The following is a 23,087-nucleotide window of genomic DNA, read 5'->3' as shown; positions in this document are numbered from 1 at the left end:
GGTAGGATCTACCAAGCAACAGAGAAGAGGTGGGCTAGCTAATCTAGAAGTAAGGATCGAGGCTTTTTTTTTTTTTTTTTTTTTAATCAGGAATTCCCTGAGCGTAGGGTTGCTATTCTGGAAGGAATATCTCAGCGCAAGAGGTGGCTGCAAGTATATTTGGTTTGGATGAAGAACAGGTTCTTGAAAGAGCTTTTAGCTCAGAGACAAGCACTTTGAATTCTAGTTCCAGTATAATTTTACCACGTTTGCTCTGTGACAACACAGAAGTTAATCTAGTTGGATCTCAGGTTTTGTATCTGTAAAATGAAGGAAGGTTTCTAAGTAAGTAGTTTTTTTTTTTTTTTTTTTTTTAAGTAAGTAGTTTTAATCAAAACCACTTTGGAGTGCTTTTTTAAAAATTAGATTTGTCTTGGTCCAGACTTTCTGAATCCAAGTGGAACCTGAATAAATGTAATTTAAAATATTTTTACTGGTCAGCTCTTGTTAGCTTCTCTTCTGTACAATCTCCAAGAGTTTTACATTTATTCTTTCTGATTCCCGGATTGGAGGAATAGAATGGTAATACTAGTTACCATTTATTTAGTGCTTAGAATGGACCTGGTATTTGGCTAAAATAATTTACAACCCTTAGTTTTTTTAATCTTAGCAAGAACAAGAGATGTGTGGATTGTCTTCATTTTACAGAAGAGGAAGTAGAAATTCAGAATGGTTTAAGCAACTTGCCCCAAGCCCCTTATGTAGTAAGAGGTGGCACCTAGATTTGAACCCAGGTCTACCTGTATGGACCGTCTGGTGGAGGATGCCACTAGTGTTAGAGGGTGAGTTTAGTAGACACCTGAGGAACAGTGAAAGCTGGAAATGGGGAGGGAAAACTAAAGTTTTACCTCTTGACGTTGCTTTTCAGAATGGAATCCAGACAAACAAGCCAACTCTGCGTGCTGTCCGGCAGCGCAGTGAATTCACCCTCATGGCCAAGTGAGTTGACAGAAGTTATGTGGTGGGATGACCACTGTCTGAGGAGAGGTAGCCTTGCCTGTGGTGACCTTGGCCGTGAGGACTGGGATTGGTTGTGCTGGTGCTAATGTGGGAAAGGCCCTCTCCTTCCCTTCCCGCAGTGTTCCCATTAATGCTCGTTTGCAGGCGCATTGGGAAAGACCTCAGCAACACATTTGCCAAGCTGGAGAAGCTGACAATCTGTGAGTGTTCTCGGGGCCTTTCAGAACTGGGGCAGTGCACCCGGGAGGGCGGAGGAACCATACTCCCTGAGCCTGGTCTTCAGCCTCACCTGTCGTGACTTCTTGTTTGTCTCTGCAGTGGCAAAGCGCAAGTCCCTCTTTGATGATAAAGCAGTGGAAATTGAGGAGCTAACTTATATTATCAAACAGGTGAGCGACTAGCGATCGGGAGAGCCCAGCATTTCAATTGGATCACTTCCATCATTTTCCCTTGCTCTAGGGTCCCAGAGAAAAGTTTCTAGAGCCAGCCCCAAACATCCCGCTCATCCAGTGTGTCAGTGATCATCTGCTGTGTACAGAGCACCGTGCTGGGCACTTGCCACACAAACATTATGAGGCAAGATACCTGCCTTCAAGGGCTTATTGTCTAGAAGAGGTATCCAGCCTCATAAACTCACACTTACAATGAATAGGAGGCAAGTGGTACAGAAAAGATCTTATGAAAAGATGAATGAGATAGTCTGGGGACACTGGGAAAGATTTTATTGAGGATGTGACATCTGAGCTGGTTTCAAGGCTTGTGGAGAAGCAGTGGAAGAACGTGCCAGACAAAGGAAACAGTGTGTGCAGAAGCATGTCTTATAAAAGGGAAAGTTCAAGTTTTTGCTCAGATATCACCTGCTCAGGGAGGCCTACTGTCACCATGCTGTTTACTACCCCAGCAACCAACTCTGATCTCGCTTATCTTGCTCTATTTTCTTTTTTATAGCACTTGTTACATTCTAATGGTCTCTATAATTAACTTATGTTTATTGTTTGTTTTCTCCCACTTAAGTCATCTTCCCCCAAAAAAGAAAAAAAAAGTGCTAATGCCATAAGAGCAGAGATTTTTCTTTCTGTTTGTTCATGGATGTATCCCAGATGCCTGTAGCAGTGTCTGGCATGTATTAGGTACTCAGTATGTGTTGATTGAATTGAGTGATTGGCAGCAAATGAGACTGAAAAGGTAGACTGGTAGCTGTCTGTGAAGATCCTCATGGGGGCTTGCTAAGGAGTGTGGAATCACTCTGAAGTGTGTGGGCTGCAAAGACGATTAGAACCTGGATTCCAATTCTGTCTGCAAGACCCTAGTATAGCAGTTCTAACAGTGTTATTTGTTTCTTTCCCGGAACAATGTAATAAGAATAAAATGAGAAATTGAATGACCATGGGGGAAAAAGGAACACCCTGGAGCATGAACGGTCAGAGAGGCTAGGGAGGAGGCTTGTGCAGTTCTCCAGTATGAAGATGATTATGGCAGAGGCCAAAGGGCAGACACATTCAGGAGATGCTGTGCTGAGTAGAAAAGAGAGGGTTCCGTTAATTACTGGGGCATTATCGCATAGGCATTTAAGAACCACTGACTGGATTTAGACAGACTTCAAATCCCAGGCTCACCAATTATGGTGTGACCTTGCGTAAGCTACCTAACTACTCTGAGCTTCAGTTCCCGTATAAATAAAAAGGGGATACTAACAGTACCCACCTCACAGGGTTGTTACAAGGATTTATTAGTTTATTTTTTCAATCACTCACATTATTGAGTGACTTTGGCTGCCTGGTTCTGGGGATTCAGCAGTGAACAAGACAAATGCGGTCCCTGCCCTTGGCAACTTCCTTGCTGAATGGGTGAACTAGACACTATACAAGCAAACAGAAAAGACAGTTTCAGGTAGCGGCACATCCTATTAAAGAAATGAGGTGAGTGAGTTCCTCAGGGTAGGGGCCTACTTTACATGGGGTGATCGAGGATGGTTTGGCTGAGGAAGGGACATAGAGACCTGAATGGTAAGGAGAAAGTTGGTCATCCAGAGATCTGACGGGGGCACATTCCAGAAAATGGGAATAGCAAAGGGAAAGGCCCCGAGGCCTGGGCAGCCTTGATGTGAAAGGCTGTGAAACAGGCCAGTGTGGCTGCAGCACAGCCAGTGAGAAAGAGGCCTGTGGGGGGGGTGAGGTCAGAGGAGTGAGTGGGGCGAGACCTCATAGCCCGTGTAAGCTAGGTGAGGAATTTGGATCGTGTACTAAATTTAGTGGGAAGCTCTTGGAAGATTTTGAAGCAGGGGAATGACATGCACTATTTTTGGTTTAGAAGGTCACTCTGGTGGTTGTGTGGAAAGTGGATTGTAGGGGGCAAATTCTAAAAGGAAGATCACTTAGGAGGCTCTGGGCAATTTTTAGAGAGAGGACAGTTTGGACTAGGGTAGCTTTGTTAGAGAAGGAGATGAGTGGACACATTCAGAGTATATGTTGGAATCAGCTGGGTTCTTTGTGGGTTCCGTGTGGATTAAGGGAAGAGAGAGGAATTGAGGATGATTTCTTAAGGTTTTCGTCTGAGCACCTGGTGAGCGGTGGTACCATTTACCAAACTGGCAAAGAAGGAAGGGGGAATAACTGGGGGGGAAATTAAGAGTTGTTTTCTATGTTAAGTTAAGAGAAAGTCATAAGCTGCTTAGCAGGTTGCATGGCGCACAGTAATCAAACCCGAGACTGCTGTTCTGTTCACAAAGTGCTGAGTATGTAGTAAACGCTCAGTGTAGGTTACGGTTGTGCTGTGGCATATAGGTTGGGTTAAGGAGATGTCAGTATGTGACTTAGAAGCTTCTAGCTTGGGCAACTAAGTGGGGAGTAGTGCCATTTTCTAAGTTCCGGGGGGAGGAGATTTTATGGGGGAAAAGCCTGGAATGCAGTTTTGGACACATGACTGTGAGCAGGCTCCATTAACTCTGAAGGGACAGAGCAGTCAGCAGCAGAAATCGTCCAGGGGTCTCGAGAGAATCTTTGGGGCTAGGATACTAATTGGAGGAATACTAACTGGGGGTACTGTTGGAGGGACTCTAGAAGTTGCCTAATCTAGTTTTTTGGGTTTTTTTTTTTAACTTTTATTAATTTATTTACATTTTGGCTGCGTTGGGTCTTTGTTGCTGCCCGCGGGCTTTCTCTAGTTGGGGCGAGCGGGGACTACTCTTCGTTGCAGCGCATGGCTTCTCATTGCAGTGGCTTCTCTTGTTGTAGAGCACGGGCTCTAGGAGCGCGGGCTTCAGTAGTTGTGGCTCGTGGGCTCAGTAATTGTGGCTCGCAGGCTCTAGAGTGCAGGCTCAGTAGTTGAGGCACACGGGCTTAGTTGCTCCGCGGCATGTGGGTTCTTCCGGACCAGGGCTCAAACCTCATCCCCTGCATTGGCAGGTGGATTCTTAACCAGTGTACCGCCAGGGAAGCCCCTAATCTAGTTTTTTTCTTAGCCTGTATCTTGAGCTCACTACTTTTGACCTCTTCCCTCTCCCCCTCCTCTTCTTCCTCTGGTCTTTCCCTGGACTTCGCTGTCCTGGGGCGGCAAGCTTTCTCTGCCACTCCCAGCCGCCTCCTTCATCTCCCTTGTCTCGCGAGGCCCTTGGCAGGCAGGATTGGGAAGCAGATAATCCATTGGCCTGGTGTAGAAAGCCTGGCTGTGCTACTAATTCATCGTGTATAACGTTAGACAAGTCACATCTTTCACTCTTTTGCAATAGTAATTTTTAAAAGGAATTCTGTATATAAAAACCATTTCGTTGATGCTTCTGGGAAGCCATGGTGCCTTTGACTCTTCCTGTCTCCTGAGTACAGCACAGATGCTTTGTTGCTCAGCATGCTCTGGGTCTGAGATTTTGGCCTTTTGAAGGGTTCTGTGGCCATGAGCATGGCCTCACAGTGGGGGTAGGACAGCAGGGTGGAGGGAGTAAACACCCCAGGTCTTTATGAATGGACGGGGCCATATTTCACCTCTTTCTGGCTCTACCCCGCAGGCACTGAGCCTGAGCAAACTACAGAGCTTGGACTATCCCAGCAGGCCCTTCTGGTCTGTCCGAGATACCATCACCCCTGCTAGTAATGTCCACCCTGCCGTCCCTGCCAGAGATGTCCATGTGGGAGAGGTGCTGGCTGAGGACCCCATGGTTGATACTCAGTTTTTCTGTTGGCTCTTTCACCAGGACATCAACAGCCTTAACAAACAAATCGCCCAGCTTCAAGATTTCGTGAGAGCCAAGGGCAGCCAGAGCGGCCGGCACCTGCAAACCCATTCCAACACCATCGTGGTCTCCCTGCAGGTGGGACCCGGGGGAGGGAGAGGCAGAAGGGAGGAAGGCGTCTTCTCTGGCTGACCCTCTCTCCTTTTCTTTCAGTCAAAACTGGCCTCCATGTCCAATGACTTCAAATCAGTTTTAGAAGTGAGGACAGAGGTGAGAAGAATCTGTGTAGGAGGGATAGGAATCAGGGGTGAGGGCCCCAGAGGGAAGTGGGAAGGGGACAAGTGGAAGGGCAAGGGCAACAGGGTCACGGGCACCAGGAGGAATCTCTTTAATGTGCCCACTTTCCAGCGGCCTCAGGACCTTTGCATTTCTTCCCCAACCCTAGAACCTGAAGCAGCAGAGGAGCCGGCGGGAGCAGTTCTCCCGGGCACCCGTGTCAGCCCTGCCCCTTGCCCCCAACCACCTAGGTAAGTCACAGGCAATACAGGGAGCCCTGAGGGATAAGGCTTAGTTACTCCAGTTCTGGTATCTTCCAAAGGCAGGGGTTGGGTAGGAGAATGGAGGGCCAAGGAGGTTGCTAGGCTTTGTCTCTTAGAGGTCAGACCTGATTGCTGGGATTTATGAGCCACGCCTAGTCTCCAGCATTCTCAGTGTTGGGGGTGAATTCAATCATGTTCAGAAGAATGACAGTTTCTAACTTTTTTTGCACTTACTCGTTGTATTCCCATTCTGTCATTTAATTTTCACAACCACCTTTTGAGAAAGCAACTATTGTTATCCCCCATTTTACAGGTGAGGAAACTGAGGCTCAGAGAGGTTAAATGACTTGTCCAGGGTCACAAGGCTAGTAAGTGCCAGAGCTGGGATTCAAATCCAGAGCATGTGGGCTTTGAACCTTTTAACCACTAAGAAGTGCCATGTCGTCTTTCTTCCCCCAGGGGGCGGTGCTGTGGTTTTGGGGGCGGAGTCTCGAGCCTCTGGGGACGTGGCCATTGACATGATGGACTCTAGGACCAGCCAGCAGCTGCAGCTCATTGATGAGCAGGTATCCACGCTCTGAGCTCGGGAGGAGTTGCTCCTCTGTTTTCCTCTGTGGTCACAAGCAAGTGTTTGGAATGTGCCATGGGTGGAATGGCAAAGTGGAGGGTCCTAAAGAGACAGGCCCTCCCCTGCAGAAGCTCCCAGTGCTCATGTATGCTGTCTCTCCTCTGAAGGATTCCTACATCCAGAGCCGGGCAGACACCATGCAGAATATTGAGTCCACAATTGTTGAGCTGGGCTCCATCTTCCAGCAGTTGGCACACATGGTTAAGGAACAGGAAGAAACCATTCAGAGGTGAGATTCTTTCTCTCCTTAACTTCAAAAACAGGAGCCTTCTCTTCCCCGTGGATTGCCATCCTAAAGGTCCCCAGGGACAGCTTGATGCCCTTTGGAAGAGAAGAGTGAATCCTGTCCACCCACAGGGTCAAGTTCACCTGCCTCCATCCACTCAACAAGTGTTAACTGAGCACCTGTTCCTTGTCAAGCACTGTCCTAGGTGCTGGGGATACGGTGATCAACAGCACAGTTAAGTCTATTTTGTGGAGCTTACTTTGTAGTATGGAATTTAATAGTGTGGGTGAGGATAGCTGTTAAAAAGAATTGAGAAGAAATTTTCAGGTACTGATAAGGGCTATACTGAGAATTAAAGTAGGACGAGGTGTTCGGAAAGTGATGGAGGAGGTATATCAGATTGGGTGGCAGGGAAGGCTGCTCTGAAGACTTGATATTTAAGCAGAGACGTGAACTACAGGAAGGATCCAACCATGCAAAGAAGAGGGATCCAACCATGCAAAGGAGAGGGTAAGAGTTGTCTAGGCAGTGTGGACAGCTAGAGCAAAGGCCCTACGATGGGACAGTCTTGCTGTATTAAAGAATCAAGGGACTTCCTTGGTGGCACAGTGGTTAAGAATCCGCCTGCCAATGCAGGGGACATGGGTTCGATCCCTGGTCCAGGAAGATCCCACAGGCCATGGAGCAACTAAGCATGTGCACCACAACTACTGAGCCTGCACTCTAGAGCCGCGAGCCACAACTACTGAGGCCACGTGCCACAGCTACTGAAGCCTGCGCACCTAAAGCCCAAGCTCCACAACAAGAGAAACCACTGCAATGAGAGTCCTGCGCACTGCAATGAAGAATAGCCCCCGCTCGATGCAACTAGAGAAAGCCCGCGTGCAGCAAGGAAGACCCAACGCAACCAAATAAATTATTTTTTTTTTAAATTAAAAGAAAAAAGAATCAAGAAGGCCAGTGTAGCTGGAAAGCAATGAACAGGAAGAGACAGGTACAAGATAAGACTGGAGGGAGGTAGGCAGAGCCCACGGGAAGGCACGGGAAGGCCTCTCTGCTCTCCTGGTGCCCCCTGCTACTGCACGAGGCATTTTATCTGCTCCTCTTTGGCACTTAGCGTTCATTCAGTCAGTTATGGAGATACAGTCGAGGATGAAAGAGACAAAGAACCCTCCCCTTGGGGAATATACATTGTAGTAGGGGAGACAGATAAGTTAAAATATACAAAATAAGTAAATGGTCCAGTATATATTTTTGCCCAGTGATAAACCCATAAATTAGAGTAGGGTAAACTAATCAGGAGTTCTAGGTTTGGAGGAGCAAGTTGTAATTTTAAATAGGATGGTTATTAAGAGAGGCCCTATTAAGAAGATGGCGTCTATCCAAGAAGAGGGAAGGTAAGGGAGTTTGCCATGTGGATATATGGAGAAGAGTACCAGGCAGAGGGAAGAACCAGTGTAAAGGCCTTCAGGCAAGAATATGTCTGATGAGTTAAAGGACAGCAAAGAAGCCACTGCATCTGGGGACAGGTGAGAAGGAGAGTAGTACCAGGTGAGGTTAGAGGGGAAATGGGAGACCAGATCATGTGGGGCCTTTTAAAGCCAGTGTGAGGATTTAGCATTTACTCTGAGTGACATGGGGAGCCACTGCAGGGTTTTGATGAACGGTTGTACTATCTGACTTCTGTTTTATTTATTTATTTTTTGGGCCGCACTGCGTAGCTTGTGGTATCATAGTTCCTTGACCAGGGATTGAACCAAGCCACTGCAGTGAAAGCGCCAAGTCCTAACCACTGAACCGCTAGGGGATTCCCTCTGACTTCTATTTTAAAAGAATCATTTGGTTGCTGTAGTCAGAACAGATTGTAAGGACCTAGGATAGAAGCAGGGAGATGGATGCAGAGGCCTTTTCAGTAATCTAGGCAAGAGGTGATGGTTGCTGGGACCAAGGTTGTATGAGTCGTAGTTGCACTCTGGATGTATTTTGGAGGTAGAACCAATAGGATCAATTGCTTGATGAACTGAATGCAGGGCATGAGAGAAAAAGAGGAGTTTATGATAACTCCAGGCTTTTGATGTGAGCAATCAAAGGGATTCATGCTCTTCACTTGAAATAGGGCTGGTTACTCGGGGTAGAGTAGATTTGGGGCAAAATAAGTTGTGTTGGACACGTCCAACGAGGTGGACAGTTGTTTGTTTGTTAGACATCTGGGTGGAGATAGTGAACAGGCCTATAGATATAAGGAGTTGAGGAGACAGGTCTGGGCCAAGAGTGGGCAGCATTGGACTTTGAAACTAGGCCAAGTGAGTTCTAAGAAAGAGGAGGATCAAGCACTGAGTCCCAGGGCTATTTCTGGACTCAATTCTTAGTTATGAGGGAGGGCACTGAACAGGAGCACAGTTTGTGAGGTAGGAAGAAAAATAAATGAATGTGGTGTCCTAGGAGCCAGGAGAAGAAAATGATTCAGGGAAAGAATAATCAGCTGTGACAAATTTTGCTTATAGGCCAAGCAAGATGAAAGGTGAGAATTGAATTGGAGTATTTAGTTCATTAATAGTTAATAATTTTTGCTAAGGTTGGATTTAGGCCTACCATTTTACTATTTTTTTTTTCTGTTTTTCCCTTCTGTTTTTTGTTCCTCTCTTCCTTCTTTCCTATCTTTTGAACAGTTGAAAAAAATTTTTTAATTCCATTTAGATTTGTCTGTTGGTATTTTAGCTATATGTAATTGCTTTTTTTATCCAGTGGTTGCTCTAGGGATTACAGTATGCATCATTAACTTTTCACAGTCAGATGCATATAAAATGTGAGAAGTTTGCAACCCTCTCCTCCATCTTTTATGTTATAGTTGTCATATTTGTTGCATCTACATACTTTATAAACTCCATAATATAATAGTATAATTTTTATCTTACAGAAATAAAGAGGAAAAAATAGTCTTTTATACTTACTCATATATTTACTGTTTCCAGTGCTCTTCATTTCTTCCCGAATATCCAGTTTCCATCACTTCCCTTTAACCTGGAGAATTTTCCTTAGTACTTTTTGTAGTGCAGTTCTGCTGATGACAAATACTTTTACTTTCTTTTTTTTTTATAAATTTATTTATTCACTTATTTAATTTTTGGCTGCATTGGGTCTTCACTGCTGCACACAGGTTTTCTCTAGTTGCTGAAAGCAGGGGCTACTCTTTGTTGCAGTGCACGGGCTTCTCTATGCAGTGGCTTCTCTTGTTGTAGAGCACAGGCTCTAGGCATGCGGGCTTCAGTAGTTGTGGCACATGGGCTTCATAAGTTGTGGCTTGCAGGCTCTAGGGTGCAGGCTCAGTAGTTGTGGTGCATGGGCTTAGTTGCTCCGCAGCGTGTGGGATCTTCCTGGACCAGGGCTCAAACCCATGTGCCCTGCATTGGCAGGCGGATTCTTTACCACTGCGCCACCTGGGAAGCCCACTTTTACTTTTCTTTTTTTTAAAATAAGTTTATTTATTTATTTTTGGCTGCGCTGGGTCTTCGTTGCTGCGCGGGCTTTCTCTAGTTGCAGCGAGCAGGGGTTGCTCTTCGCTGTGGTGTACCAGCTTCTCACTGTGGTGGCTTCTGTTGTTGCAGAGCATGGACTCTAGGCACGTGGGCTTCAGTAGTTGTGGCTCATGGACTCTAGAGTGCAGGCTCAGTAGTTGTGGCACACAGGCTTAGTTGCTCTGCAGCGTGTGGGATCTTCCTGGACCAGGGCTCAAACCCATGTCCCCTGTGTTGGCAGGTGGATTCTTAACCACTGTGCCACCAGGGGAGTCCCTGGCTGCTTTTTAATACTTTTTTTTCTTATATTTGGATTTTCACAGTTGATGGTTTATGTACTTAGATGTGGTTTTCTTTGAATTTATTTATATATTTATTTACTTATTTGGGGCTGTGTTGGGTCTTCGTTGCTGTGTGTAGGCTTTCTCTAGTTGTGGTGAGTGCAGGCTACTCTTCATTGCGGTGTGCAGGCTTCTCATTGTCGTGGCTTCTCTTGTTGTGGAGCAGGGGCTCTATGAGCACAGGCTTTAGTAGTTGTGGCTTGAGGGCTTTAGAGCCCAGGCTCAGTAGTCGTGGCACACGGGCTTAGTTGCTCCGCGGAATGTAGGATCTTCCCGGACCAGGGCTCGAACCCGTGTCCCCTGCTTGACAGGCGTATTCTTAACCACTGCGCCACCAGGGAAGCCCCTTCTTTGAATTTATGCTGCTTGGGGTTCTCTGAGCTTCTTGAATCTGTAAATTTATGTCTTTCATGAAGTTTAGGGAATATTTGACCATTATTTCTTCAAGATTTTTTTCTGCCTCTTTTTCTTTCTGTTTTCTTTTTTTAGGAATATATATGTATACGTATATATAATCAACTATAGGAATTCCCTGGTGGTCCAGTGGTTAGGACTCAGCACTTTCACTGCCAAGGGCCTGGGTTTGATCTCTCGTTGGAGAACTAAAATCCCGCAAGCCATGTGGCACAGCCAAAAAAAAATCAACTATAACTATATTTATTTTGTTGAGATGTATGTATATCTCAACAAATTACATCTCATTAGGAGGCATTTAATGTCAGATTGACCCTATATTATCTAGAACAAGTTTGATCACTTGATTAAGGTGGTAACAGATAATCTCTCCTTTCATTTATTTATTTATTTTATTATTATTATTTTTAAATCTCTCCCTTTTTTTTTTTTTACGGTACGCGGGGCTCTCACTGTTGTGCCCTCTCCCGTTGCGGAGCACAGGCTCCAGACGCGCAGGCTCAGCGGCCATGGCTCACGGGCCCAGCCGCTCTGCGGCATGTGGGATCTTCCTGGACCAGGGCACGAACCCGTGTTCCCTGCATCGGCAGGCGGACTCTCAACCACTGCGCCACCAGGGAAGCCCTAATCTCTCCTTTTAAAAGTGCATTTTCTTCTTTGCAGTCAGCAAGTGATTTATGGGATACCCTGTTCCCAAAAAACCTTTAACCTAATGTTTCTAGTAGCCAGTTATGATGCTTGTCTGGTCTGAATTAATTAATCTAATTTGGGTGTGTTTTTTCTGTAAAGAAGAGCTTTCCTTTATTAACTGCATGAGCTGAAGTTCATCTTAATCAGGCTGGATAAATCTTAATTATTTTCCTGTATTTCCAGAGTAAATAGTTACGGAGTAGGTGCCATAGTAGTGACCAAGGAGGTTTTTTGTTTTGTTTTAATTCTTCCTTGTTTTTGATTATCATTACGGGCTTAAGATTTTTATTTATGTTTTATATTACAATTAGTTAGGATAATGATTATTTTCATAGTTCAGATTGTTCCCAGTTTGTCCAGTGGAAGACAAGAGGTTTTTGTTTTGTTTTTTTAAAGAATGGGAGAAAATAAAAGTATGTTTGTATTCTTTTTTTTTAAAATAAATTTATTTATTTTATTTATTTTTGGCTGCATTGGGTCTTCGTTGCTGTGCACGGGCTTTCTTTAGTTGCGGTGAGCGGAGGCTACTCTTCGTTGTGATGTGCAGGCTTCTCATTGTGGTGGCTTCTTGTTGCAGAGCATGGGCTCTAGGCGCATGGGCTTCGGTAGTTGTGATACGCGGCTCAGTAGCTGTGGTTCACAGGCTGTAGAGCGCCGGCTCAGTAGTTGTGGTGCACGGGCTTAGTTGTTCCATGGCACGTGGAATCTTCCCAGACCAGGGATTGAACCCATGTCCCCAGCATTGGCAGGCAGATTCTTAACCACTGTGCCACCAGGGAAGCCCCATGTGTTTGTATTCTAATGGGAATGATCCAGCAGAGAAATAAAAATTGATAATATAGCAGGCAGGGGGAAGAATCTTAAAGTTATGTCCTTGAGATGGTGACAGGAAGTGGGATCCAGTGGATAAGTATAGGACTTGGCTTTGAGACGAGCTGGTGAGAGCTGGGAAAGCAGATGCTGGGGGGAGGGACCAAGATAGCTGAACTCATGGCACTGTGTAAATGCCTGGGACTCAACACCTAGTAGTTGAATAAATAAACAAACATCTTTTTAACCATTGGTTGCCAAGCCTGGATGTTCATAGGAACCCCCTATAGAGCTTATAAAAAATGAAGATCTTGCCAACCAATGGCTGGCAGCCACTGCACAAGGCAGAGCCTGGCAACTAACTAGACCAGGTGCCAGCCACGCCTGCTGGGCCACCTATGCCTAGTCAGTCCCACCACAGTAGAAGGGCCCACACAATATGGGGCAGCCCTAGAGCATATAGCTGTGGTGACCAGAGGGAAGTGAACTGCTGGGATGCATAGGACATCTCCTACGAAAGGCTGTTTCTCTAAGGTCAGGAAACATAACGAACCTACCAGGTACATAAAAATAAAAACAGCAAATTGGGCAAAATGAAGCAACAGAGGAGCATGTTCCAATCAAAGGAACAAGTTAAGACCCCAGAAGAAAAACTAAGTGAAGTGGAGATAGGCAAACTACGTGATAAAGAGTTCAAGGTAATGATCATAAAGAGGATCAAGGAACTTGGGAGAAGAATGGATGAACATAGTGAGAAGCTTAACAGAGAGTTAGAAGATGTAAAGAAGAACCAAACGGATGAATATAACTGAAATGAAAAATACACTAGAAAGAATCAACAGTAGATTAAATGATACAGAGGAATGGATCAGTGAGTTGGAAGATTAGAGTAGTGGAAAGCACTGAAACTGAAAAAAAAAAAAGTGAACGGTTTAAGAGACCTCTGGGACATCTAGTGTACTAACATCTGCATTATAAGGGTCCCAGAGGGGAAAGGAGAAAGAGACAGGGAACGTATCGGGAGACATAATATTATAGCTGAAAACTTCCCTGACCTGGGAAAGAAAACAACATCCAGGTCCGGGACACCTAGAGAGTCCCGAACAGCATCAACCTGAAGAGGACCACACAAAGACACACTGTAATTAAAATAGCAAAAATTAAAGACAGGGAGTATTAAAAGCAGCAAGGAAAAATTAAGTTATGTACAAGAGAACTCCCATCAGGCTATCAGTTGACTCTTCCAGCAGAAACTCTGCAGTCCAGAAGGGAGTGACATGATATATTTAAAGTGATGAAAAGGAAAAACCTACGGCAAGAACACCCTACCTGCCAAGGTTTTCATTCAGATTTGATGAGGGAATCAAAAATTTTACAGAAAAGCAGAAGCTAAAAGAGTTCAGCACCACCAAACCAGCTTTAGAAGGAATGTTAAAGGGACTTCCCTAAGTAAAAAAGAAAAGGCCACAACTAGAAACATGAAAATTACGAAAGGAAAAAGCTCATTGGTAAAATTAAATATACAGTAAAAGTAGTAAACTAACCATTTACAAAACTAGTAGGAAAATTAAAAGACAAAGAGTAGGACTTCCCCGGTGGCGCAGTGGTTGAGAGTCCGCCTGCCGATGCAGGGGACACGGGTTCGTGCCCCGGACTGGGAGGATCCCACATGCCGCGGAGCAGCTGGGCCCATGAGCCATGGCCGCTGGGCCTGCGCATCCGGGGCCTGTGCTCCGCAATGGGAGGGGCCGCAGCAGTGAGAGGCCTGTGAACCACAAAAAAAAAAAAAGAGTAAAATCACCCATATCTACAATAAGTAAGCGAGGGGTACACAAAACAAAAAGTTGTAAAATATGATGTCAAAAACTAACTGTGGGGGAGGGGAGTAAAAATACATTTGAACTTAAGAGATCAGCAACTTAAAATAACCACATATATATATTTATAGATTGCTATATATAAACCTCATGGTAACCATAAACCAAAAATCTATAATAGATACATAAAAAAGAGAAAAGAATTCAAACGTAACACCAAAGATAGTCATCACATCATAAGGGAAGAGAACAAAAAAAGAAAAAGGAACAAAAAGAACTACAAAAACAACCCCCAAACAACTAATGAAATGGCAGTAAGTACATACCTATCAATAATTACTTTAAATGTAAATGGACTAAGTGCCCCAATCAAAAGACATAGAGTGCCTGAATGGATACAAAAACAAGACCCATATATATATGCTGCCTATGTATGACTCACTTAAGATCTAAAGACGGACACACAGACTGAAAGGGAGGGGATGGAAAAAGGTATTCCATGCAAATGGAAATCAAAAGAAAGCTGGGTAGCAATACTTACATCATACAAAACAGACTTTAAAACAAAGACTGTAACAAGAGACAAAGAAGGCCATTACATAATGATCAAGGGATCAATCCAATAAGAAGATATAACAATTGTAAACATACATGCACCCAGACATAGGAGCACCTGAATATATAAAGCCAATATTAACAGACATAAAGGAAGAAATTGACACTAACACAATAATAGTAGGGAACCTTAATATCTCACTTATATTAATGGACACATCAGACAAGAAGTCAATAAGGAAACACTGGCCTTAAGTGACACATTAGACCAAATGGGTTTATATAGAGAACATTCCTCCAAAAGCAGCAGAATACAAATTCTTTTCAAGTGCATATGGAACATTCTCCAGGATATATTTATTACATGCTAGGCCACAAACCAAGTGTTAGTAAATTTAAGAAAACTGAAATCATATCAAACATCTTTTCCAACCACCATGCTATGAGAGTAGAAATCAAATACAAGAAGAAAACTGCAAAAAAAACTAACAAGTGGAGGCTGAACAATATGCTGCTAAACAACCAGTGGATCACTGAAGAAATGAAAGAAGAAATAAAAATTATCTGGAGACAAAATGAAAACAATAATCCAAAATCTGTGGGATGCAGCAACAGCAGTCCTAAGAGGGAAGTTTATAGCAATAGAAGCCTGCCTCAGGAAATAAAAATCTCAAACAACCTACCCTTACACCTAAAGGAACTAGAAAACGAAGAACAGACAAACCCAGAGTTAGTAGAGGAAAGAAGTAATAAAGAGTAGGGCAGAAATAAATGAAATAGAGACTAAAAAAAATAGAAAAGATCAATGAAAGTAAGAAGAGATAAACAAGATTGATAAACCTTTAGCCAAACTTATCAAGAAGAAAAGAGGGAAGGGCCTAAGGCAATAAAATCAGAAAAAGGAGAAGTTGCAACTGATACTACAGAAATACAAAGGATCAAAAGAGATTCCTGTGAAAACTATATGCCAATAAAATGGACAACCCAGAAGCAGAGAACAAATTCCTAGAAACGTATAATCTCCCAAGATGAATTAGGAAGAAATAGAAAATATGAACAGACCAATTACCGGTAATGAATCAGTAATTTTAAAAAACTTCCAACAAAAGTCCAGGACCAGATTGCTTCACAGGTGAATTCTACCAAATGTTTCGAGAAGAGTTAACACCTATCCTCAAACCATTCCAAAAAACTGCAGAGGAAGGAGTGATCCTAAACTCATTGTACGAAGCCAGCATCACCCTGATACCAAACCAAAGATATCACAAAAAATAAAATTACAGGCCAATATCACTGATGAACATAGATACAAAAATCCTCAACAAAGTATTAGCAGATTGAATCCACCAATACATTAAAAATACACACCATGATCAACTGGGAGCTTATTCCAGGGATGCAAGGATGTTTCAATCCACAAATCAGTGTGATATACCACATTAACAAATTGAAGAATAAAAATTATAGATCATTTCAAATAGGTGCATATAAAACTTTTGACAAAATTCAACATCCATTTATGATAAGAACTCTTCACAAAGTGGGCAGAACATTCCTCAACATAATAAAGGCCATATATGATAAGCCCACAGCTAACATCATACTCAGCAGTGGAAAGCTGAAAGCATATCCTCGAGATCAGGAACAAGGACACCCACTCTCACCACTTTTATTCAGCATAGTATTGGAAGTTGTATCCACAGCAATCAGAAGAAAAAGGAATCCAGATTGTAAAGGAATAAGTAAAACTGTCACTGTTTGCAAACGACATGATACATAGAAAACCCGGAAGATGCCACCAAAAAGCTACTAGAGCTCATCAATAAATTCAGTAAAGTTGCGAGATACAAAATTAATACACAGAAATCTGTTTAATTTCTATACACCAACAACAAACTATCAGAAAGAGAAATAAAGGAAACTCATTTACAATCGCATCAAAAAGAAAAGGAATAAATCTAAGGCAGTAAAAGACCTGTACTTGGAAAACTATAAAACACTGATGAAAGAAATTGAAGAGGACACAAACAGATGGAACAATATTCCATGTTCTTGGATTGGAAGAATTAATATTATTAAAATGACCATACTACCCAAGGCAATCTACAGATTCAGTGCAATCCCTATCAAAAACTAATGGCATGTAGTCTTTTTTTTTTAATTTTATTTATTTTTTTATACAGCATGTTCTTATTAGTCATCAGTTTTATACACATCAGTGTACACATGTCAATCCCAATCTCCCAATTCATCACACCATGCCCCCACCCCGCCACCGTTTTGCCCCCCTTGGTGTCCATAGGTTTGTTCTCTACATCTGTCTCAATTTCTGCCCTGCAAACTGGTTCGTCTGTACCATTTTTCTAGGTTCCACATACACACGTTAATATACAATATTTGTTTTTCTCTTTGTGACTTCACTCTGTATGACAGTCTCTAGATCCATCCACGTCTCAACAAAAGACCCAATTTCGTTCCTTTTTATGGCTGAGTAATATTCCATTGTATATATGTACCACATCTTTATCTGTTCGTCTGTCGGTGGGCATTTAGGTTGCTTCCATGACCTGGCTATTGTAAATAGTGCTTCAATGAACATTGGGGTGCATGTGTCTTTTTGAATTATGGTTTTCTCTGGGTATAGGCCCAGTAGTGGGATTGCTGGATCATATGGTAATTCTAATTTTAGTTTTTTAATGAACCTCCATACTGTTCTCCATAGTGGCTGTATCAATTTACATTCCCACCAACAGTGCAAGAGGGTTCCCTTTACTCCACACCCTCTCCAGCATTTGTTGTTTGTAGATATTCTGATGATGCCCATTCTAACTGGTGTGAGGTGATACCTCATTGTAGTTTTGATTTGCATTTCTCTAATAATTAGTGATGTTGAGCAGCTTTTCATGTGCTTCTTGGCCATCTGTATGTCTTCTTTGGAGAAATGTCTATTTAGGTTTTCTGCCCATTTTTTGATTGGGTTGTTTGTTTTTTTAATGTTGAGCTGCATGAGCTGTTTATACATTTTGGAGATTAATCCTTTGTCCATTGATTCGTTTGCAAATATTTTCTCCCATTCTGAGTGTTCTCTTTTCGTCTTGTTTATGGTTTCCTTTGCTGTGCAAAAGCTTTGAAATTTCATTAGGTCCCATTTGTTTATTTTTGTTTTTATTTCCATTACTCTAGGAGGTGGATCAAAAAAGACCTTGCTGTGATTTATATCAAAGAGTGTTCTTCCTGTGTTTTCCTCTTAAGAGTTTTATAGTGTCCGGTTTTACATTTAGGTCTCTAATCCATTTTGAGTTTATTTTTGTGTATGGTGTTAGGGAGTGTTCTAATTTCATTCTTTTATATGTAGCTGTCCAGTTTTCCCAGCACCACTTATTGAAGAGATTGTCTTTTCTCCATTTTATATCTGTGCCTCCTTTGTCATAGATTAGTTGACCATAGGTGCATGGGTTTATCTCTGAGCTTTCTGTCTTGTGCCATTGATCTGTGTTTCTGTTTTTGTGTCAGTACCATATTGTCTTGATTACTGTAGCTTTGTAGTATAGTCTGAAGTCAGGGAGTCTGATTCCTCCAGCTCCGTTTTTTTCCCTCAAGACTGCTTTGGCTATTCGGGGTCTTTTGTGTCTCCATACAAATTTTAAGATTTTTTGTTCTAGTTCCATAAAAAGTGCCATTGGTAATTTGATAGGGATTGCACTGAATCTGTAGGTTGCTTTGGGTAGTATAGTCATTTTCACAATATTGATTCTTCCAATCCAAGAACATGGTATTATCTCTCGATCTGTTGGTATCATCTTTAATTTCTTTCATCAGTGTCTTATAGTTTTCTGTCTACAGGTCTTTTGTCTCCGTAGGTAGGTTTATTCCTAGGTATTTTATTCTTTTTGTTGCAATGGTAAATGGGAGTGTTTCCTTAATTTCTGTTTCAGATTTTTCATCATTAGTGTATAGGAATGCAAGAGATTTCTGTGCATTAATTTCGTATCCTGAAACTTTACTAAATTCATTGATTAGCTCTAGTAGTATTCTGGTGGTATCTTTAGGATTCTCTATGTATAGTATCATGTCATCTGCAAACAGTGACAGTTTTTACTTCTTTTCCAATTTGTATTCCTTTTATTTCTTTTTCTTCTCTGATTGCCATGGCTAGGACTTCCAAAACTGTTGAATAATAGTGGTGAGAGTGGACATCCTTGTCTTGTTCCTGATCTTAGAGGAAATGCTTTCAGTTTTTCACCATTGAGAATGATGTTTGCTGTGGGTTTGTTGTATATAGCCTTTATTATGTTGAGGTCGGTTCCCTCTATGCCCACTTTCTGGAGAGTTTTTATCATCAATGGGTGTTGAATTTTGTCAGAAGCTTTTTCTGCATCTATTGAGATGATCATATGGGTTTTTTTCTTCAGTTTGTTAATATGGTGTATCACATTGATTGATTTGCGTGTATTGAAGAATCCTTGCATCCCTGGGATAAACCCCACTTGATCATGGTGTATGATCCTTTTAATGTGTTGTTGGATTCTGTTTGCTAGTATTTTGTTGAGGATTTTTGCATCTATGTTCATCAGTGTTATTGGTCTGTAATTTTCTTTTTTTGTAGTATCTTTGTCTGGTTTTGGTATCAGGGTGATGGTGGCCTCATAGAATGAGTTTGGGAGTGTTCCTTCCTCTGCAGTTTTTTGGATGAGTTTGAGAAGGATGGGTTTTAGCTCTTCTCTAAATGTTTGATAGAATTCACCTGTGAAGTAATGGCATTTAGTCTTTTGTGGAGACACAAAAGACTTGCAATATCCAAAACAATTTTGAGAAAGAAGAACAGAGCTTGAGTTGTCATGCTCCCTGTCTTCAGACTGTACCAAAGCTACAGTAATCAAAACACTATGGTACTGAAACAGAAACAGACGCATCAATGAAACAGAATAGAAAGCCCAGAAATAAACCCACACACTTACGGTCAATTAATCTATGACACAGGAAGCATCAATATACAGTGGGGAAGAGACAGTCTCTTCAGTAAGTGGTGCTGGGAAAACCAGACAGTTACATGTAAAAGAATGAAATTGGAGCATTTTCCCGCACCATATACAAAAGTAAACTCAAAGTGTGGGAATTCCCTGGCAGTCCAGTGGTTAGGACTCTGCGCCTCCACCGCCAGGGGCCTGGGTCAGGGAACTAAGATCCCACAAGCCACACGGTGCATCAAAAAAAACAAAAAGTAAACTCAAAGTGGATTAAAGACCCTAAATGTGAGACCAGAAACCATAAAATTCCTAGAAGAAAACACAGGCAGAACACTCTTTGACATAAATCATAGCAATATTTTTTGCATCCATCTCCTAAAGCAAAGGAAACAAAACCAAAAATAAACAAATGGGACCAAATCAAGGTTTTGCACAGCAAAGGAAACCATCGACAAAACAAAAAGATAGCTTACCAAAATAGAAGATATTTGCAAATGATATGACTGATGGGTTAATTTACAAAATGTATAAACAGCTCATACAACTCAACATCAAAAAATCCGATCAAAAAATGAGTAGAGGGACTTCCCTGGAGGTCCAGTGGTTAAGACTCTGTGCTCCCAATTCAGGAGGCACAGGTTTGATCCCTGGTCAGGGAACCGGGATCCTGTAAGCCGAACAGCACGGCCAAAAAAAAAAAAAAAGGCAGAAGACCTGAATAGACATTTTTCCAAAATGAAGACATACAGATGGCCAACAGGCACATGAAAAGATGCTCAACATTGTTAATCATTAGAGACATGCAAGTCAAAACCACAATAAGATAGCATCTCACACCTGTCATACTGGCTATCATCAAAAAGACCACAAATAACAAATGGTGGTAAGGATATGGAGAAAAGGGAACCCTTGTGCACTGTTGGTGGGAATGTAAATTGGTGCAGCCACTGTGGGAAACAGTATGGAGTTTCCTCAAAAAAGTAAAAATATTAGAACGACCATATGGTCCAGCAGTTCCACTCCACTCCTGGGTATATATCCAAAGAAAATGGAAAACACTAATTTGAAAAGGTACATTCACCCCAGTGTTCACAGCACCACTATTTAGAATAGCCAAGTTATGGAAACATCCTAGGTGTCCATCAACAGGTGAATGGATAAGGAAGATGTAGTATATGTATACAATGGAATACTGCTCAGCCATAAAAAGAATGAACTCTTGCCATTTGCAGCAACTCTTGCAACAATGAATAGGCTTGGAGTGTATTATGCTTAGTGAAATAAGTCAAAGACAAATAGTGTATAATATCACTTATGTGGAATCTAAAAAATAAGACAAACTACTGAATATGACAAAAAAGAGACAGACTCAGATATAAAGAACAAACTAGTGGTTACCAGTGGGGAGAGTGAAGGGGGAGGGGCAACATGCGGGTGGGGGATTAAGAGGTACAGACTACTGTGTATAAAACAAGCTACCAGGATACATTGTAGAGTTCAGACAGTATAGCCAATAGTTTATAACTAATTGGAGTATAACTTTTAAAAATTGTGAATCACTGTTGTACATCTAAAACATAATATTGTAAATCAACAATACGTCAATTAAAAAAATGGAAAGAAAAAAATGAATGAATGTAACAAAACAGAAACAAATTCACAGATATAGAGAACAAACTAGTGGTTACTGATGGGGAGAGGGAAGGGAGAGGGGCAAGATAGGGGAGGGGTTTAAGAGATAAAAACTGTATATAAAATAAGCTACAAGAATGTAAATATTCTACAGCCAGGGAATATAGCCAACATTTTATAATAACTTTAAATGGAGTATAATCTGTAAAAATTTTGAGGGTTTCCCTGGTGGCGCAGTGGCTGAGCGTCCGCCTGCCGATGCAGGGGACACAGGTTCGTGCCCCGGTCCGGGAGGATCCCACATGCCGCGGAGTGGCTGGGCCCGTGAGCCATGGCCGCTGAGCCTGTGTGTCTGGAGCCTGTGCTCCGCAACGGGAGAGGCCACAACAGTGAGAGGCCCACGTACTGCAAAAAAAACCACAAAAAAACAAACAAAAAATTTTGAGTCACCATGTTCTATACCTGAAATTACTATAGTATCTTAAATCAGCTATACCTAATTTAAAAATATATTTTCTCCTGGAAAAAAAAAAAATGAAGGTTCCTGGCAGTCTACTGCACTCACATCTGTGGAATCAGAATCTCCAAGTATGAGGCCAGGAACCTGGTTTTTTTACCTTGCCCAATTCTTCAAACTACTTCCATGTTCTCAGTTCGGTAAGAAGAAAGGCCATTAGTGGAGAGAATCAAGGAGAGGAGGTGTGGGAGTTCTGAGGAATCCGCAGGTTCACACATTGCCGCCCACTTGCTCTGATGCCTTCGGGCAATGTCCAGGCCTGGATGTTCTTTATTCCCCACAGCACCTAGCAAGCAGAGTGCTTGTACTCCTGGTTGTTGATCAAGTGAAACTGCGTGAACACCTGCATTTGTATAAAGCAGGTTTCCCAACACCAGTGCATTAGGCAGCCTCACATATTTAATCGGGCAATTTAAAGGCACTGTGAAGACAGCAGTCTTGATCCTAGAACCAGGAGAATTGACTGATTCTTACCTGGTTCAACTGAGACCTAGGGAATTCAGTTGAATTGCTGAGTTAGGCCATAAACACTGGAGCTCTTCAGGCTACAATGTTTTTGTTTTTTGGTTGCATTGGGTCTTTGTTGCTGTGTGCGCTCTAGTTTCTGCGAGCAGGGGCTACTCGGGGGCTACTCTTCGTTGCGGTGCGTGGGCTTCTTATTGTGGTGGCTTCTCTTGTTGTGGAGCTGTAGGTGCGTGGCATGTAGTAGCTGTGGCATGTGAGCTCAGTGGTTGTGGCTTGTGGGGTCTAGAGCGCAGGCTCAGTAGTTGTGGCGCATGGGCTTAGTTGCTCCGCGGCATGTGGGATCTTCCCGGACCAGGGCTCGAGCCCGTGTTCCCTGTATTGGCAGGTGGGTTCTTAACCACTGCGCCACCAGGGAAGCCCTACAGTGTATTTTGAATATTAGAATATTATAGATTCAAAGAAACAGATTTGTATCAGTAAAAGCTTTGTGTTCTTTCCCCAATGCATATGTGTGTTTTTTTAAGAATTTATTATTATTAATTTTTTTGGCTGCATTGGGTCTTTGTTGCTGCGTGCGGGCTTTCTCTAGTTGCGGCAAGCGGTGGCTACTCTTCGTTGTGGTGTGCAGGCTTCTCATCGCGGTGGCTTCTCTTGCTGCGGAACATGGGCTCTAGGTGCACAGGCTCAGCAGTTGTGGCTCACGGGCTCAGTAGTTGTGGCTCGCAGGCTCTAGAGCACAGGCTCAGCAGTTGTGGCGCATGGGCTGAGTTGCTCCACAGCATATGGGATCTTCCCGGACCAGGGCTC

At 42.7% G+C, this 23,087-nt stretch overlaps 1 protein-coding gene across 3 annotated transcripts in view; it reads left to right on the top strand.

The window, feature by feature from the left end:
• Positions 1 to 23,087, top strand: part of STX5 (syntaxin 5) — a 28,576-nt gene that overhangs the window by 1,217 nt on the left and 4,272 nt on the right. For 2 of the 3 annotated variants that reach the window (XM_004317314.4, XM_019932613.3), the window contains exons 3-10: positions 908 to 978; positions 1,144 to 1,199; positions 1,318 to 1,388; positions 5,186 to 5,302; positions 5,378 to 5,434; positions 5,610 to 5,691; positions 6,163 to 6,269; positions 6,439 to 6,560. In XM_004317314.4, coding sequence (XP_004317362.2) covers positions 908 to 978; positions 1,144 to 1,199; positions 1,318 to 1,388; positions 5,186 to 5,302; positions 5,378 to 5,434; positions 5,610 to 5,691; positions 6,163 to 6,269; positions 6,439 to 6,560 — 683 coding nt within the window. Of the gene's footprint in view, positions 1 to 907; positions 979 to 1,143; positions 1,200 to 1,317; positions 1,389 to 5,185; positions 5,303 to 5,377; positions 5,435 to 5,609; positions 5,692 to 6,162; positions 6,270 to 6,438; positions 6,561 to 6,688; positions 6,792 to 23,087 lie in introns of all 3 variants that reach the window. The other variant, XR_012333574.1, reaches the window with a different exon arrangement.

This window comes from Tursiops truncatus, chromosome 8 (genome assembly GCF_011762595.2).
Source record: "Tursiops truncatus isolate mTurTru1 chromosome 8, mTurTru1.mat.Y, whole genome shotgun sequence".
Taxonomy (NCBI): domain Eukaryota; kingdom Metazoa; phylum Chordata; class Mammalia; order Artiodactyla; family Delphinidae; genus Tursiops; species Tursiops truncatus.
This window is presented reverse-complemented; position numbering and strand designations above follow the sequence as displayed.